The sequence below is a fragment of the Lathamus discolor genome, chromosome 6 (assembly GCF_037157495.1).
Source record: "Lathamus discolor isolate bLatDis1 chromosome 6, bLatDis1.hap1, whole genome shotgun sequence".
Lineage (NCBI taxonomy): Eukaryota > Metazoa > Chordata > Aves > Psittaciformes > Psittacidae > Lathamus > Lathamus discolor.
In genome coordinates this window covers 45,190,937-45,210,426 of record NC_088889.1, presented here as the reverse complement: position 1 = coordinate 45,210,426, position 19,490 = coordinate 45,190,937, and the positions used below count along the sequence as shown (strand labels likewise).

General features: G+C 37.2%; 1 protein-coding gene across 6 annotated transcripts in view; it reads left to right on the top strand.

Moving 5' to 3' along the window:
- Window positions 1-19,490, top strand: part of DPH6 (diphthamine biosynthesis 6) — a 220,532-nt gene that overhangs the window by 153,208 nt on the left and 47,834 nt on the right. For 4 of the 6 annotated variants that reach the window (XM_065686549.1, XM_065686550.1, XM_065686546.1 and 1 more), the window contains one exon: window positions 3,592-3,834. The exons of the other annotated variants lie outside the window; for them this stretch is intronic. In XM_065686549.1, coding sequence (XP_065542621.1) covers window positions 3,592-3,834 — 243 coding nt within the window. The remainder of the gene's footprint in view (window positions 1-3,591; window positions 3,835-19,490) is intronic. 6 annotated transcript variants of the gene reach the window in all.

The window sequence follows — 19,490 nt, the reverse complement described above, 5'->3', positions numbered from 1 at the left end:
CTGAATCTTTTGTGCACCCTGACCTGTTAAAGGGCAGCAGTCACTCAGATACCAAGCTGCATTTGTAACAAAGATTTAGCTGATTGCATATTGATGCTAGCCTTTCCAAGAAACATGCATATGTTCATATGGTGCAACTATTAACGTTAGCCTAAATACCTGTGGGGGAATGGTTGAAATCTCTTCATTAGAAATTCCCTGCAATTTTTGTATTATGCCAGTTTTAATCTAGCAAGTTTTAATAATACCATCAGGAAAAGTTTCATAAAATTTCCATTGTCACTCTTGGCCTTTAATTAAAAAAAAAAAAAAATCGACTCAATGCATATCTATAGGTAACCTATTACTTGCTTCTTTCTAAGTAGAAATAATTATAGCTTTTTCTTGCTAATTAGCAGCTTAAGTTAGTCTTGTGTCCAGCTAAGTCTGTTCTGCTCATTGTTTCTTTTCCTCCATTATGCTTTCTGGGAGAGGAGTTATATCCTTTCTGTAACTTACAATACTGTTAAAAACTTTTTCATAGGATAGAACAGTTCAAAGTGGCACCAAGCATTCTGACTTTTTGTTTCCGTGGTGCCGCAGATGATTTCCTTCTGCTTTCCTGAAAAGTGAATGAAGCTTAAGAAAAAAAAAAAGTTAAAAAAATGTGATATAATAAATTGCTACTATAATGTCTTCCCTCTATATCAGCTGTTTTCTAAATCTATATTATACTTAATTCCTGGAGACAGCTACATTATGATAAGTAGTAATTCTCACATAACAGCTTAGAATTCCTATCTGTTAGATACAGATTGCATACTCTGAGGTTCTAATTGTCCACTGAAATCCCTTTATTATTTACAGGTATGCTAACTGAGCAAGACAGCTGCTAAACTATTATGTTAGCTTATTAAAACTTACCTTTCATTTAACTTGAATTGGTATGAATGAAAACGAAAAGGGAAGGAATGTGGAATCACACGAGACCCCATTTATAAACTACTTGCTGCTGTCGAGCTGTATTGGAAATAAACTGGTACAAGTGAGCATCTCGGCAGTAAAAGTTCTTTTATTTTTGGTTTGTCAAATCTTTAATGAAATTTTAGCACTGGAAATATGTGTATGGGCTGCAGTGCAAATTAAATCATCAGTGTAAGCTGAGACATCTCATCTATAAATATATATCCATTATATTGTAGTTTTGTTTCTATGCTGTTTACTGGATATGTGGGTCCTCTAGACTTGGTACACTGTGAATCTGTAGCCTGAAAAATCTTCTGTTATCCTCGTAGATGCTCAAGAAATATAAACTGTTGCAAGGTTCTAGCAGGGTTTTTCAGAATACTTTCACAACACAAGGACTGACACCATACATAGTGACATCTCCTGTTGTAAGATTTCAGTACTGTGAACAAGATATTGTGATGTCTTCCCTGTTTTAAATGCTTTTACTTCGCTAACAATTCTCTGCTTAATGCTTCAAATGTTCTAGAGACAGTCTCTTGAAATCTGCTAAAACAGCGTTTGTGCTGGTTTGCTGTTTTGTCCCTGCTGATTATTTATGCTGGCTTTTCGTGACCAAGTCACTGGGGAAAAAAAAATGCATATCCCTCCTCCTTCCCTTATCCTAAGTTACGTCTCCCCGAAATACAGTTAATGCGAACCTGTGGCCATGTTTTGACCCTTTTCCCTTCCTTCCCCATTGCAGCCACCCTTCCATAACATGGTGGCACGTTAGGAACACTGTTTTTCTATTAATTATGTCTTAAGATACAAACAAGTATGTTAGGAACAGAGGGATTTTTTAAATTGTTTTTTAAAGAACCCTGCAAAATTCCCACTGAATCTGAGCCAAAAGTGGTGCCAATTTTGCTCAAATCCTTCAGAGATTTTTTTTGACCTCACTTATGACCAGTGGGGCTAATTGTATGAGAACCATACAGGATACTTTAAGAAAGTGCTATCTTGGTCCGTATTTCAAAACACTGACAGATATTTTGCTGTTAATTAGTATTCATATTATGTCTCAAACAATCTGTTCAAGAATAGGGGAAGTGAACTGGTTGAACAGCTCTTCTGTCTACCTAATAATTAACATGGGTTATGCATGGAAAACCAGCAGCCCAACAGGAAAAAACGAAAGAAATATTGCCAGTGTGTTTTTTTTCTGCAGAGGCATAAACTACCTGTACTGAGTTTTTTACTAATGCATGTATTTCACTTTGCAGATGAAAATGAATGGCTTGCTTTAAAAACAAACCTGTGCCCCTCTGAATCTTCTCTTCCTGAATTTGTTTCTCATCTTGTCAGTATGCCACTTGGTAGCTGGCTGGACTCCCTTGTTCAATGGCACATATTTTAAAATAGTACTATAAAAAAAAAAAAAAAAAGACCATTTGTTCCTATAAACCAAAATATTACTTGCATTTTTTTTTAAATTCAGGATTATATATAGCATTATCAAAACAATATTTCAGATATTTTAAACAATTTCAATAGTTGATGGGTGTCAGTTGCTATATTATGTTTCCTTTCTGCCTCCTCCCCCTCTTCAGCTGCTAATCATAGAACTTGTATGCCAAATTGTATAAGATACTCTTCCAATAGTTACATGTGTGAGTCTTTTGTGAGACACAGACAGTTATGAGGACAGATTTGGAGTTGCATATGGGTCTGTCACATGGTTTGATTGCCATGTCTTCTAGGACACAGATTTCTTTTTTAATTATTCTTAATTCTGAGGAATTTTTACAGTTTTCACGGTAAGTTCTGCAAAATTCTTCCGGAAGATTCTTTGCACAGTCCATTTTCCCCCTCTTTACTCCTAGCAAAATGCTTCCTGTGCTGACTTCAAAGCTGCTTACACCCACCTGACTTCCCACTTCTATTCTTAGTTTTCTTTTTATATTGAATTAAATTTACGGCTTCACTGATCAGGAAATGTGCAGACTTTCTAGAGAAGTGCAGCATAAGAGGATGAAAAGTTTTTATATTTACATTAAGATTTTATAATAAGTCTTTGAGATGTCTGAATAGTAAGAATAAATGTTTCCTTCGCTGGCTGCTGCTAAAAAAAGTAGGTCTTCAGAGTGTTGCCAGGAAGATTTTGGAAAATCAGTCTGAACTAACTGCATTGCAGCTCAACTTAAAACATATACTGATGGTATCATCTGGTCACCCATTTAATTCCATTTTCGAAACTCTTTTAAACTAGTTTACTAAAGACATTACGGATATATGTGTATACTTTCTTATACGTACTGAACCAAAGATAGAGTGCATCACCACTCAGAAAACAAGAACATATTTAACTATGTTGGGGCATCACTGTGATCCAGCAGCCATAGGTGTCAGTAACATGAGATATTATTGTTTTGAGCCGACACATACATCCATGAATTAACTGCTAGTTTAATTTATTGCAGTATTGTGTTTCTATTGTAGTTAAATTCCTATCAAAAAATATCTTTAGACTGGCATGTTTGCTCCATTTGTGACAAATGGTGGCACACAACACTACTGGTGAAACGACCTCAAAAAGAGAAAAGTGTTTCCCTTGCTGCCTTTACACTCCCAGAATATTATTTTGTTATTTTTATTTTCTTCTAGGTTGGAGATGTTCTCTACTCTGCTGGACAGATTGCTCTAGTACCTTGTACGATGCAGCTTGTGAGTGGTGGCATAAGGACTGAGGCCATAGTTTCCCTCCGTCATGTTGAGCGAGTTCTTCAAGCTATGAGCCACAACACTTCACTCCACCATGTCATTACAGCCAGCTGCTATGTAACTGACAACAAGCACATTCCTATTGCTCACTATCTGTGGCAGAAGAAATTAGGAGAATGTAAAAAGGTAGATGTGATATCCATTTTCTTCTTTCTGGGTTGTCTTCTTTTTTTTTTCCCTCTAACTCTTGTAGTATTATCAGAATTTTCTCAGTACATTTCAGAGAGGTTTAAGTAAAGCTGATACAATAATATTTGATTGAGCTGTTATGTTCTGGCTCATAAACGGTTGTGCACAATTGAGAAAGAAAATTGCTTAATAGAAAGTTATATTCATCACTAACTTTATCTTAATTCCCCAAAGCAGTATGTTAAAGAACTCTCAAAAAGCAGTCAGTTCCTCCAACAGAAATGTGTTGAACTGTATTTGAATTACCTCTGCCCATATATTTTTACATAATAAGAGCTGGGCGTTCTAAACTTTTTGTGAGTTCTTCTGTTGAGGTTTTTTCCCCACACTTTCTTACAATCAGTATTGTCATGACAACTGCATTTAGCAGTTTATTGCTCATAATTGCTTATTATTAAGTTTAACTTTTAAGACTAGATTGAAGCATGGCTGCATATTGATTGACCCTAGATTATCTCTTAACAGGGTAATGGTTTACACAGTGATTTGTAATGATACATAATAATTTCTATTATGTATGTACCACTTTTCTTAAATAGCCATGGAACACCCTGCAAGCACTGAAAGGGTAATGGCCACAACTCTTGTAAATAAAAAATAACTTCCCCACAAATGAGTAAAAAGGAGTAGTAACTGCATAATTGCTGTATAATTTAATATAACTTAATTATTATGGTTTCTCAGGGAAATACATGGCTTGGAAGCACAATGTAGCCTATGTTAATGCTGCCACAGAATAAGAAAAAATGCACCTGAAACTGGCTTTCTATTTTCCTTCACCTTCAGTCTCTGCACTAGGCACTTGTCTTCCTGAGAAAAGATGTATGCTTCACTTAGATGCTTACACATTCCACCTTGATGCATTAATAAAGGACTGTCTTAAATAGTGTTTACTACTCCTCCAAGACCAACTGTATTGAATCTGAATTTATTGAATCTAAATTTATAAGTTCAATTCCTTTATCGCTGTGTGACTCCTCAGTAATACGTGCATGACTACAAAGCCTACATGTTTTCTCATTTGTAATTTCCATGATTTGAGGGCAGGTTGGTGGTGTTTGCCAGTTCTTTGAAACTTTTCTTTTTTTCAACATAAAATCTTTTTTGGTCTTAAGTAGTTACAGCCATGCTATATTGACTCTTTTATTTCTTGCACTTACTGAGATGACAGTACTTTCTGAGGCAGTACTTTAAAGGCAGTACTTTCTAAGCTACATGAAAGATACTGATAAGGTTGCTTGCTGTGGGTCTATTATTAGTATCTGGCCCTGATCGCCTTTTGATTATTCAAGGCATAGCTTTAAAAATGATTGCTACCTTGACATACATCTATGAAGAGTTATCTGTTTAACAGTTTTCAGGAATGTTTAAGAAAAACATCCTAGAGGAGCATCAAACAATCCTAGAGGACATTCATCGATCTCCACTGTGCTTATTAGATCATATTCATTAATGACAGTATCAGAGCAAAAAAATATTAGCAGATGAAGTAATGTGTGCCGTAGCACGCTGTGAAAATGCTTTGGAAAAAAATATCAGTAGCAATGAGATGTTATTAGCAGCCAGATGTTCCAATTTCTCTATCATTTTGTCAATAGGAGGTTCAGACAGAGGAATTGAATTTTTCCTCAGGCTATACGTGCTCTTTTGATTAGTAAGGGTTTGTGTACACAGCAAAGCACAGAAAACTAAACTGAAGGGTATTGTAGAAACTCAGATTTATCTAGAGTGAGGGAGACGAAGAAAGTGTTTAAGTTCTATAGATTGATAAAGCTTCATTGTTGCTAAGTAGTGCTTGTTGGAGAAATTAAAATATAGTTAAGAGAAGCAGAGGTTAAAATCAAAATAAAAACCAGGCTGCAGTTGTAGAAATTAAAATCTAGTTGAGGGAAGCAGTAGATAAAAAAAAACAACAGAGGCTGCAGATAGCATGAAGACAGTTATGTACCAAGTAATCAAAGCCAAAACCTAGGAAACTATAATTGGAATTAACAAATACAAGTGCCAGCCATCAGCAGCTTTCCCCAACCCTATTGTTAAGTTACACACCTTCCACAGTTCCCTTGTGATTCCCAGACATGCTTTGGAACATTTTGACACTTTGAGGTGATACGTTTAGGGAGCTTCTCTAACACACCTAGTCAGAAGTAGTAACAATGGTGTGGTAAAACAGTTTCTGCCTAATCCAGTAGTTAGCAGTTAGAGCCTTTTTTTTACATAAGTAGGAAGAAAAAATCTTGTAGCATTGCTAAAACTTTTTGGAAAAAGAACTGACAGTTTTCCAATTAAGTCTCATCTTGTGTTTTTCTTTACTTCACATCTTTTAATGACAGTGTCATGTAATATGATGATTTTATAAGTAGTTTTGCTAACTCATTCAGCAAAGTAATCAATAGAAAAAATAAGCCAGATGGGTTGTAGTCCATTTGTATTGGGTGGGACAGATGGCGTTATTGATAGATGGAAATATTCCAAATAATTATTGTATAATGATATAACAGTGACTGTGCCTGCAAAATTTCATTAATTTACTTTGTGTACACACCCAATTATAAAATCATTATTGACACTGATTTCCATGCAGAACCATCCCTGCGGTACTTTGTTAGGGTATTTCAAGTGGTGGATTCTGTCTGTACCATGGATTCCACTAGACTAACTGAGATGGGCAAGATCATTACATTTTTTTTTCCTTAGCTCTGAATGCCTGCTTTCTGCTTTCTTTTGTTATCCTCACCAATACAAAAAAGAAACATGCTGTACTGTCTCAAGATTTCAAGCATTCCAGCTTGTTTAACGGCTGTGTTTTATTCTTTTTACATCTTGCTAATCCTCAGCAAGATTTGTTATAGCTAGGCCAGTAAAATATATCCATTTTGATAGACTGTGTAAGAGATACTGGTTTGGGCTGTTGCTATTCAAATGTATGTTTCATGGCAAAGTATTATTAATTCTTTTTTTGTGTTAAGACCACATAACTTGGAGAAAAACTTGAAGACCTTTTGCTGCTTGGTAATACACTTCTTGATAAATGTGACTGAATGATAAAAATTAGTTTCAGTTCTTATTTTGATTTGATGGCATATACAGAACTCCAAGGCAGATTTTCCAGAGCTATCTGAAACGTTTTCTCTGGTTTCTTTGTTATAAAGAAATATAATTTCTCTTTGTATAAGGAAATATTTTAGTACATTTAGTACACAGTGTGCAGTTGCTGACACAAAGTTTAGGGATGCCTGTATTTGAAAGCAAACCCAAAATACTGGTGAAAGGAGATCTTGAAACTGTGAAAACAGGATATTTTGTTAAGATTAGAAGACAGACTTGCATAGAAAGATAATATCTAATGTAACTTGATAGGTGGAGCACTCGGTGGGTAAAGAACTGGCTGGATGGCTGCGCACAAAGAGCTGTGGTCAATGGCCCAGTGTCAAGCTGGAGACCAGTAACGAGTGGTGTCCCTCAGGGGTTGGTGTTGGGACCAGTCTTATTCAACATCTTTGTCGGTGACATGGACAGGGGGATTGAGTGCGCCCTCAGCAAGTTTCCCGATGACACCAAGCTGTGTGGTTCAGTTGATATGCTAGAGGGAAGGGATGCCATCCAGAGGGACCTTGACACGCTTGTGAGGTGGGCTGATGCCAACCTCATGAAGTTTAACTATGCCAAGTGCAAGGTCCTACACATGGGTCAGAGCAATCCCAGGCACAGCTCCAGGCTGGGCAAAGATGAGATTCAGAGCAGCCCTGAGGAGAAGGACTTGGGGGTGTTGGTCAATGAGAAATTTAACATGAGCTGGCTTCAGTGTGCACTTACAGCTCAGAAAGCCAACCATATCCTGGGCTGCATCAAAAGGAGCGTGACCAGCAGGGCGAAAGAGGTGATCCTGCCCCTCTACTCTGCTCTTGTGAGACCTCACTTGGAGTATTGTGTGCAGTTCTGGTGTCCTCAACATAAAAAGGACATGGAACTGTTGGAACAAGTCCAGAGGAGGGCCACGAGGATGATCAGGGGACTGGAACACTTCCTGTATGAAGACAGGCTGAGGAAGTTGGGGCTGTTCAGCCTGGAGAAGAGAAGGCTGTGTGGGGACCTCATAGCAGCCATCCAGTATCTGAAGGGGGCCTATAAGGATGCTCGGGAGGGACACTTCATTAGGGGCTGTAGTGACAGAACAAGGGGTAACGGGTTCAAACTTAAACAGGGGAAGTTTAGATTGGATATAAGGAAGAAGTGTTTTACTGTAAGGGTGGTGAGGCACTGGAATGGGTTGCCCAGGGAAGTGGTGGATGCTCCATCCCTGGCAGTGTTCAAGGCCAGGCTGGACAGAGCCTTGGGTGACATGGTTTAGTGTGAGGTGTCCCTGCCCATGGAAGTACTTCCCGTGACATGAAAAAGTATCTGTTTGTTGGCTTTTATAACACAAAGTGCATTTGGACATCAGCTGCCTGGTCCTCTCACTCCAATAAATTCCTATGAAAATGTACTACAAACTTTAAATGTTCTCCAGCCCGCTTTCTTCTGACAGAAGCTTTCTTTTTTTATGGTAAGCATTCAGGATGAGTGGCTGTGATCCCGTGACTGTTTCAAATCCAGCAAAAGAGCGCTACAGTTGACTTTCTGTGTGGAATGCCAGTCAGGTTGTTGACAATGTGTGCCTTAATAGCATGTAATGCAGAAGTGGTGGAAAAATGATTCTCAATGTTTTATCTGATATATATTGTGAATGGGTTTCTTGCTTATTTCAGCACTTGGATAACTTGATGCCAACTTAAAGTACTTAAATTTAAACCTTTTGGGCCAGATTTGCAAACTATTTAGATGTCAAAAGATGTAAAAGAGTCTGGACTAGTTTGGGGTTTTTTTAAATACCAAAAAGCAGTCATTTAGGGGCACTGGGCCCCTTCTAGGAAGCCCCCACATCGTACCTCCTTAGACACTCCTGTAAATACTATTGCTATTACCCTGTGTCTTTCCACTTTTTCTACCAAATAATGCACAGGTCCAAATTATAAATAAGTTAAATCCTGAACCAGAAGCTGTCTAGCTACATGCAGTGGTTTTCTGGAGTAATTACTATGTTTTCATGGGAGTCATTTAGAATGGTGTGATGCATCTATAACACGGCAGTCTGTTGCGTTGTTCAGAAACACCTACAGTATTTGAAGTATGTAGAGTGTCATGAATTTAAATAAAATTCATGCATTCTCTGACACTTTATCCCAAGTAGAACAGAAGTAGCTTATGCTCAGATACTGGCAGTTGAAGGTTTTTCTTGCAAAGGATTGGACAAATGTTTAAGATCCTCTTTACCTATGGAGAAAATGACCTTAAACTTAAAAGGTTTCTGTAAGAAGATATGTACCTTTTCACCATCCTGAACAGGGTATTGTAAGACCATAATATTCAGGTACATGCTTTTTGCATATTTTATTCTATGTTTTGGTGAATATCTATGTTTAATGCAATTGGATAGATTTCCAAATAGTATTGAAAATTATGTGTCCTGTGGAAAACAGTACAGGTAATACTAATTCAGTTGTCTCCTCTTTTGCCAGTTTCTTGAACAGAACAGTTAAAATGTGAGGGGTAGAAGTAAATTAATACTATAAAAATATAAATGATAAATTAGAACCCTGCTACATTTGCATAGCAGTAAAACCTCACATAAGTTAATTAATTTAATTGGTAATGTTACCAGAAGAAAACTATATATATTTTACAAACATTGCCGCCAGGCAGTACCCATGTCTATCAAAAATTCTGTAAAAAAGTACCTGTGTCTGTTTCCATTTTTTGGTCTCATCAGGTTTGTAGCATTTATTTTGCTGCTAGATGGTATTTTGAATGTTCCACAGTTTGATATATTAAACCAGGCTTCTTTTATGGCCCATGTTAAGAGCATGCAGTGCATTGAAATAGCACAGGGGTAGTGGGTCTTTCATCTTGTGCAGAGTGTATTATTTCATTTCCCCTGTGTTCAGATTAAACAAAGCTTTTGTATTCATTTGAAGCAACTGTAATGAGAATCTTTAACACAGGTCAAATGCAGATAGTGGAATTCCAGAGGTCCTTGAAAATAGTCTGCTTTTTGACACTGGGCCATGATGGGAGGTGAAAGGTTTGCCACTTTGATTTTTTTTTTTCAAGGAAGACTATGACATTTGATTTGTAACAGTGGCACTTTAGTGAATTGTACAAAGGAATAAAGTCAACAAAAAGAACAATGAAGCCATCTACGAGATTTTAACTAAGGGCATTATTAGAAATTGAATATGTATGTATGCATGAAAAATCATATGATTGCATAATATTGTAGATAGTATACATGAATTTAACTTGTAGAATGTAAACATAAAATATGAACAATAGAAACTAAGAAAAGAGAGCATTTCTTGTGTGAATGTTTTTGTAGGTAGGTACAGATACAATCAAATACTCAGCTGGTATAAGTCAGCAAAACTGATTTCCATGAGCTTATTTGCCATTTACAGGTAATATATACATGCATTTGAATGTTGTTTTTCAGTTAGACACAGTGAAGAAAAGCATGTCAAGTTATTCAGGGTGGTAAACAGCCTAGTTCAGCCAGGCTGACTGATTTTCCCCTGCAGCAGTTCCCTTATAAGAGGTCTTTTTTTTTTGAGTGATTCTTCATCTCCTTTGCTGAAAATATTTCTGTTTTGAACCTGTCACTTCTGTGCTAAGCAAGAGGGCATATATGCATCCACAGTTTGCTTAGGACAGAATCTCTGGTCAAGTCTCATGTGTGATGACTGTGAAAGCCATTAACAGGATTTGAACCCTGGGGTGAGCACCTGCTTTTAGTGCCTCTTAATGGAGGGGAGAATACCATTTTGTTTGAAAATTGCTAAAAGTCCTACTTTCACTTCCATATTAAAATGTAGTCCTAATTACTTTAAATCCCCACAATGAAGGAAGGAATTTCAGGGAAATCATCGGCTTCAAATCCTTTTTGTTCTCCTTTGGAGAAGTTAATACTGCAGATCAGGACTGAAAGAAGAGCTAGATTACCACTCCAACCTAGGTAGATGGCTTTATTAACAACTGATGCTTCCTAAAACTGTTGCAGGCTAATCTCTTTTAGGCACTGCAAGTGTTCCTCCCAAGTCAATGCCTCCAACAAGTAGTTTGATTATTAAGTACCAAGTAGCTATTGTAGATCTTGGTCTTTTATAGGGAGGGTATTTTAACCTGTTTCCTCATAGTGTGCTCAGTAAAAATCAGAAAACTTCAATCTCAGAAATGAGTCAAACTTCTGTACTGAAATTCTCCCCCTAAGCCTGTGGGCAGTATCCTCTTTTGTTATGTTTATGCAGAAAGGAAACTCACCTACTGAATAGGCTTGGCTTGGATGGAATTAACTTTCTTCATAGCACTGTTCATGGGGCTGCTTTGGATTTGTGTCTAGAACAGTGTTGCTAACAGGCTAATGTTACACAGTTTCAAGGCTTTCTGTTTTTCCCACTCAGCACCCCCAGCGGGCAGACTGGGGATGGGCAAGAGGCCGCCAAAGGGGTATCCCATACCATATAACATCATGTGCAGCAATAAGATATTCTTCACTATATGGGTGGTGAGACACTGGAACATGCTTTCCAGAGAAGCTGTGGCTGCCCCATCCCTGGCAGTGTTCAAGGCCAGGTTGGATGGGGCTTTGGCCAACCTGCTCTGGTGGAAGGTTTCCCTGCCAATGGCAGGGAGGTCGGAACTAGATGATCTCTAAGATCCCTTCCAACCCAAATCACACTGTGATTCTGTGAAAAACTGGGGAGTTTCATCTTCCTGAGTGGCTATTCCCCAGAGGCTGGATGTGTATAGGTCTGCTCATCAGAAGTGGTGAATGATTCCCTTTGCATCACTTTTATTCTCTTCACTTACTAAGCTATCTTTGTCTTGACCCAAGAGTTCTCTCATTTTTACTTTTCCTGTTGTCTCTTCTGTCCTGCTGGGGTTAGGGGGTGAGCGAGCAGATATGTTCAGCCTGGAGAAGAGAAGGCTGTGTGGAGACCTCATAGCAGCCTTCCAGTTTCTGAAGGGGGCCTATAGGGATGCTGGGGAGGGACTCTTCATTAGGGACTGTAGTGACAGGACAAGGCGTAACGGTTTAAAACTTAAACAGGGGAAGTTTAGATTCTATATGAGGAAGAAATTCTTTACTGTGAGGGTGATGAGGCACTGGAATGGGTTGCCCAGGGAGGTTGTGAAAGCTCCATCCCTGGCAGTGTTCAAGGCCAGGTTGGACGAAGCCTTGAAATGCTTTAGGGTGAGGTGTCCCTACTCATGGCAGCGGGCTTGGGACTAGATGATTTTAAGGTCCTTTCCAACCCTAACTATTCTATGATTCTGTGATTCTGTGTGGGTATCTAGCTGTTGGTTGGGGTCAACATCAACACCACTGATAGATTTTTGCAAATTATCACTGAAGAGAAATTCCACAGTTACATAGGAAAATTCATACCTGTTCTTCTCAAGCTTCAGCCAAAAGTAGAGCTGAAAGTAACACCTTTACCTTTTGAAACTGTGCAAGAATGTTATCTCTACTTAGATACAGTTACAATCTTCCACCACCAAAAACTTGACAGAAAAAGGAAAAACAAAACTCAGGCAAATACCTGCTTCTTCCAGTGGAATTACTTCTTCACTAGTGTATATAGTACAATCCAAGGGATACTACTAAATTTCAGTACTTGATTAACCTCATCTCTCATTCTATGTGCTGGTCATGTTAGCAATTTCATTTCCTCTTCCTCCTCTTCTCTGAAGGATATCACATGTGGGCTTCAAAATTAATAGGTTTTCAATTTCCTTACTCATAAAAATTAAAGTAAACCAAAAATTATTTATCCTTTCCTGTACACCACTTTCAAAAAGTATGCAAGACAGCTTGAAACTGAGTGAGCATTATTTTGAAACCCCTTTTTTACATAACGAAATTGAGCAGTGCTAACTGGTGAGTACCCAGTAACATGCATGCCAGCTCTGCACTGAATGATCACTTTCAGCTTCCTCTCTGTGCCTGTTCCGCTTCATGGATGAAAAATAAAAATGCTTCCAGCTGATATGATACATGTGTATAGTTCTCATCAATCCTGTAGTTGTAACACAGCGAACACAGCTGGTAACACTTGAAATCTAACTTTGATTTTCTTTTGGACATTATTCAGTGTTAATATTATGCAGGTCTTTATGTATTTCACAGGCCCCTTTGTGAAACCAAACATCTTGGCCATCTCCTGTAGTTGACAAAGTAGTTACTTCTGCATATATCTGAATGAGAAAGTGGAAAAAAAAAAAAGAGGAAAATGCTACTGTTAACTGATGAAAATACTAATTGTCAATCATTTCTAATCAAGTCAGTAATTTTGGTAAAGTTCTATCATAATTTGTCAAATTAATGTTTGTGTGGAGTTGTAAGTATCTGCTCAGTAAGGCACAGTCTTTGTCTGCACATGTTCTGCAGAACTAGATGGAGGAGATGTATAGGTATACAGGTATTTTCCTTTCCCTTCCTCCTCATACCCATATTTATGCATACAGGTAAATATATACATTGCATACATATCCGTGAATATACACTTGTATTCTTTTGTTAGTATAACAACTTTTAACAAGTACATGTATTAATACGTGTCACTTAAAGGTCATTTATTGAAAACATTCCATTCCAATTTTCTGTATATGGACTCACCTGCCCTCAGAAACATAAGAGTTAAGATCCTGTTATATGTTTTAGTACTATCTGAGAGATGTATCAGGTTTGCTTTCCATATGTCTCATTCTGAGTGCTAGCAACAGGTACACGTTTAAATCAAACTTTAATTATAATTTTTAGGTTATTGTGAACTTCCTCTTGTGAGTGGATGTAGTGGTTCTGGCTGGGATAGAGTTAATTTTCTTCACAGCAGCCCTTGTAGTGCTGTGTTTTGGATCTGTGACTAATACCTTGTTGATAGCAGACCAGTGTTGGCTGTTGCTAAACAGTGCCTGCACGGCATCAAGCCTTTCTCTTTTTCCAACCTTGCCCACACCAAGCAAGCAGGCTGAGGCTCAGCAAGAAGCTGTGATGAGACGCAGCTGAGACAGCTGACGTGAATGGACCAAAGAAATCTTACATACCGTATAAACTCATGCTTGACAATAAGAACTGGAGCAGGGTTTTTTTCCAAAATAGCCATTCCTCTGAGACTGCTGGTGGGAGGTGGTGAGTGAGTACCTTCTGGGTTTTTTTCCTCTTTCTTTCTGTTATTAAACTGTCTTTATCTCCACTTGTGTTTTTTCTCAGTTTTACCCTCCCAAGTCTCTCCCCATCCCACTGCAGACAACATGATCAAGGGACTCAGCAGGGGGCTTACCTGTCAGCCAGGCAACCCACCACAATAGGTTCTAGGAAGCTGCATGCCTTGGGTTTGACTGCTATAACACTGAACTGAAAAGCCTGTCCTGCAAAATCCAAGTTCTGAACTGTATCTAGGACATTATGGCCGATATAAATGCTTGATTTAAGATAAAGGGCATGTGCAGTCCTAATAGTCCTGTTATATTCCTGATATATATATATGTTCCTGATCAATATAACCGATCTTGCTTTGCACTCATACCATATTAAGCAATGGAAGTAACTACTGAAAACAAACATTTGCCCCCAAAATACTCCTGTACATAAAATGAAGGAATTTAAATGTTTGTATTTTTCACTAAAAAGCTTTGTTTACTAAGAAATAATAATATATATTACTTTTTTTAATTGCACATCTATGCATCATATGACTAACAAAGGCAGCTGTCTCAGTGGGGGAGAGCCTGACAGTTAATAGAAGTTTAATAGTGCCACCAGAATTTTTAGATTGTTCTACTTCTGCCTCCAGCAGCTTCACAATTTTCTTCATTGCATACTGCAAAATTTCACTCCAGGTTTAACAGCAGTAGCCAACATTGCTGTATGTGTATGGGTGAACAGGTGGTCATAGTCAGGATATGTGAGGTAAACGCTGACATTGGGTTTGAAAATCAGTTCCAGAGCTGAAGGTCAAAGTTCAGAAGGACGTAGGCTTTCAAAGAAGACATCTTTGCAATCAGTATCCGAAACTTAAATTCTAAATCGTAAAATCGGTTATCCTTAATGCCTACGTAGTAGATTTTGACCATTAACTTTACAGGTTTTTGTCCCATTTGGGTACACACTCTCAAATGATTTTCAAGTGGAATCTTTCCATCTTGAACATCCTTAATTCAGTTCAACTCTGTTTCCTAAGTGCTTATTTTTGACACTACACATGAAGAATAAAACCCTCAGAGTGACAGTCTGTGATCATGTTTCATGTGTCAGACTTCATTTGCTTTCAGTTTATATTGCTATCAATTTATGACTTTGTTCCTTAAATAGTTATCTTTTTTCCACATTGTAACTGATATATTGAATGATATATGTTTGAGAGGTATTTCAAGGAATCATAACTTCAGTCATTAACTGGTTATCTCTTGTCTCAGGAACCTTTAGGTTGTTGAACAGAAGTTAATATTTTTAAAGCAAATAAAACAGCTTTTCAATATGTGATTATTTTCTTATCAATTTTACATTTCAGTGCCCTTTTGAGCATCTAGCTTACAGTGCTTGAATTTACATTTAGCTCTGCAGGAAGTGCTTTAAGTATTATTATTACTGCGAAGGAAGAAATCAAAAATCCAAGTGAATTTTTAGTACAATAGTGAGGTATAGGAAGGTGCAATTGCAGTAACAGCAGCCTGCATTATTGTATAGAACTATCTCACAGCTTGACAGAAAGTCCCTGCTGGGGAGGAAATGTAGGGGAACTGGCAGAATTTTGCTACATCTGCTCCCTACTGCTAATAAGCTTTAACCTGTTTCATTTTTATTATGCTTACTGTTTAGATATTTTGCTTCCGAAATTATATCTGTAACTATGAGAACACATAAAAGGGAGCACAACAGGTAGGGCTGTTTAAAGATTTAAAACTATCAGCAAGGGATATTAAAGGCCATAATGAGTAAGATGGTTGCCTTCTCAGTGTGAGGTTTTAGAGCTCAGGCACTGCAGCATTGGTAGAAAGGCTGAGAGTAAGTAGTGGGTAAAACAGATTTCATAGCTTGAGTAGCTTGTACAGCCAGAAGGCACCATTAGATCATTTAGTCTGACCTGTATATCACAGACCATTACATTTCACCCAGAAATCCCTATTTTGAACCCTGTGAGTATACTCGACTAAAATATATCATACGTTAAGAGTTTAAAATACTTTATGCCGCAGGATGAGAACCAAGAGGCTGAGCTTCCCATGCACTAGGAAGGGTGTTTTATCAGGTTGGTAAGTACAGATGGTAGCGTGACTACTTCTGCAGAATATACCAAGCGAAAGGCTTGTATGCAGTTAACAAAAGCAAAAATCCCTTCCCTGACCCCCTTTGACTTAGGGGAAAAAAAAATACAGATATTCACATTGTATCAGAGCACTTGCTTACTCAAATACTGTGGTGAAGCCAGAAACAGTACCTTCAGGAAAAACAAAAACAAGCAAAAAAACCCACAACCACAATAAACAAAACTTAATCCGGCTCATTATATATCAGTGGGAGTAATTAAAGGCTTAGTAAGAGCAAAAATCTCCTTCAAGAGGTCATATCCATTTTTAAAACTAATGCTTATTGTCTAATTGTGAATTTCAAGCATTATGCCTCTGACAGCCGTGCTGGCAGTCTTGTGCATCTCAGATTCCCAGTCCAGGCACATTCATTGCAGTCATAGAATCATAGAATAGTTAGGGTTGGAAAGGACCTCAAGATCGTCTAGTTCCAACCCCCCTGCTATGGGCAGGGACACGTCCTTTGAACGTACTTTCCTCTGAATCAGTGCTATAGCTGAAGTTTATAAACATCTAAAATTGTGGGGAAATTGTATATTTTCCATTTGATATCATCATGATTCCCTAACTGATTACCCAATATTTAAAAATCTTTCATTTGCTTTGATGGTGGCGTAATTGTCACATGCAATTATGAAATGTATTTTGAAAAGAGATGAAACTCAGTGGGTAGTTGAAACCTCTTTAAGTCTATGGGGCTATTGAGACTGTGCTTTTAGATAATAGCATAGGAAAAGACTGTGATACTTACCTGGGAAAGCAAAAACTGAAGTCTCAGCCTTTCAGTAGGAGATTCTTCTCCATGACAGGGCATGCAGAAATGTGTCTCTTCAGCGGCCAGTTTGCATTTTCTATTTTTCTTTCAATTTATTCTCACAAGTAATCATTTAAGATTACTTTTCAAGCAGACTTCCAGGTTCATAAGGCCAGAAAGCAGAGGCGTTAGCCTAGTTATTACAAACTTTGTATACAGTATTCATTTATTTGTTATACATTACTGTATACTTTGTATACAGTATTCCAATTGTTTATTTGTTCTAGAGACTCCTTCAAAGCTGACTGTGTCTTCATGGAAATGTTATACTGATTGCTCTTATTTTGATCATGTCAGAGCCTCTCAGTTTCTGAAATTAAATGATGAAAACACAGTGATCCAACAACAGAAAAGAGAAGCAAAGTTAACAAGAAAATTTTATCCTTATGTACTAAATATAACCAGAAGAGAGCTTGTAAGGTTATGTCTTTAATTTCAAACTGAGCCCTTTTGTCTAGCGCACAGAAGTGATGAAAATTTAGACCACTTCTTTCCTCTGTTGATGATCATGGTAAAAGGCAGAATAACAAGTTGCAAAGTTATTCTGTTTGAGTCATATAAGCTGTAGATCATACAGTTATTGATCTGATTTCTTATGAACTCTTTCTATTTTAATGAGTTTCTGTATTTGCTTTTTGCTTTTATATAATGCTTACATATACTTACAGTAGTACTTTTCAGAGATCATTTTTTCATGAAAGTTTTGGTTCTGCAAATACTTAAACATATCCCTTATGCACCAAAAATTCTGTCTCAACTTATAAAATCAGTTTTGTGTTAGATTTATTGTGGGATTTGGGCCCTAAGAGCGATGTTAGTTAATTTTTACGGTACTTTGTTCTGACATACTTGGTTGAACACTATAAAGTTTTAGCCCATCACCTTGACAAATCCTAGTAATAGCCAGCAATATATTGTATGGAGTGCAGCTTTCCTATACTGTCACTAATTTAACTTCGAGGTATGCTCATTTTATTCACCTGCAGAATGCCTCTGTGGGAAAACTTAAGCTGTTGTGTTTGGTATGATAAATGCTGATCATTTCATGATCATGATCACAATTGCTGATTTTTCACAATTACTATCAAGAAGACTTAATTGGGATTTTTTTTTTTCTCCAATGCCAGCATGTGGAAGAGTATGGTATTAAGATCAGGGTATTAAGATATAACATTAATTTGAAATCCAATCAAAACAAAAAATTTGGCTAAAAATATCCTTAAAAAGTACTGCCTCCAAATTTCTGTAGCCATATTTGATTCCCCTTTATCTACTTTCCCTTTTTCAAGTTTCAGTTTTTTAAAGATACATAAAGACTGCACAAAAAAGAAATTATTTTGCAAAATGTGCTATCAGATGCTGACCCACAAAAAAAATAAAGAACAGCCTTGTTTCCTCTAAATTTTCCCTGGTTCAGTAACACCGAGTAAGCACAGGCTCAGTTTTCTATTTGGCATTGTAAAAAAATAATTTCTACATAACACAGTGATAAATGAACTACCATCAACTTTGTCCAACACGTTGAGGAGTAAAGGATAAAATGTCTGAAGTACTTGTTTCTTTTTATAATAAGAGTTTCTATTCCATGATAAATATTTAGGTTTATAAGACCTCATTTTTAGCCTGCCAGTCTTGTGTTAATGTATTTTTGGCATGCAGCAAATAATCTGTTTTATTTCAGGAAGGATTACTAAATGTTAGACTTTCTTGTTTTTGTAAACTTTGTAAAAAGAATATTCTTAACAATTTTACTGTTATACAACGTTGGTATTCATTCTTTGAATTCAGGCATGTTATACTAGGAATGCATGTGGCCTATTTATTAGACAAACTAGGATGTTAAAAGGATTGCTTCTATCCTACTTTCTTCAGGAACTGACATTTTTATTCTTATGTGGTTTTCCTAGTGGAATCTTTACTTTTTAAAGTCATAAACCTATTGTTCTGAGAGACTCTAGCAATGCTTAAACTGGATCTCAGGAGTTTGATACACTCTGTTTAATGCAGGCAGTGTAAAAGAAATTTTAAATGTATTATTTAAAGGCACATTAATCTTGCTGCTATAATGGTGTAATAATGCATACCATATAAGGTCTTCATAAACTCAGCTTCTAAAAGTAACATCACAGTATCTTTCTTTTTGTTCTCTAAGTCAATTCTTTGTAGAGATAGCAATTATGCATTCGTCTCTTATAGCCTGATTCCATATTCAGCTCTGAGGTAGGTAGACCTTAGTCCTTACTCACACAGTAAAAAGAGTATTTTTCATGTTTCTCATTTGGAACAAATGGAGAATGGTCAAAATAAACAAATGTGTATAAGAAAAGTTAATAGCTGAAATGTGTACCTTTTTCAGTTAAGTAAAACAGTTAAATGC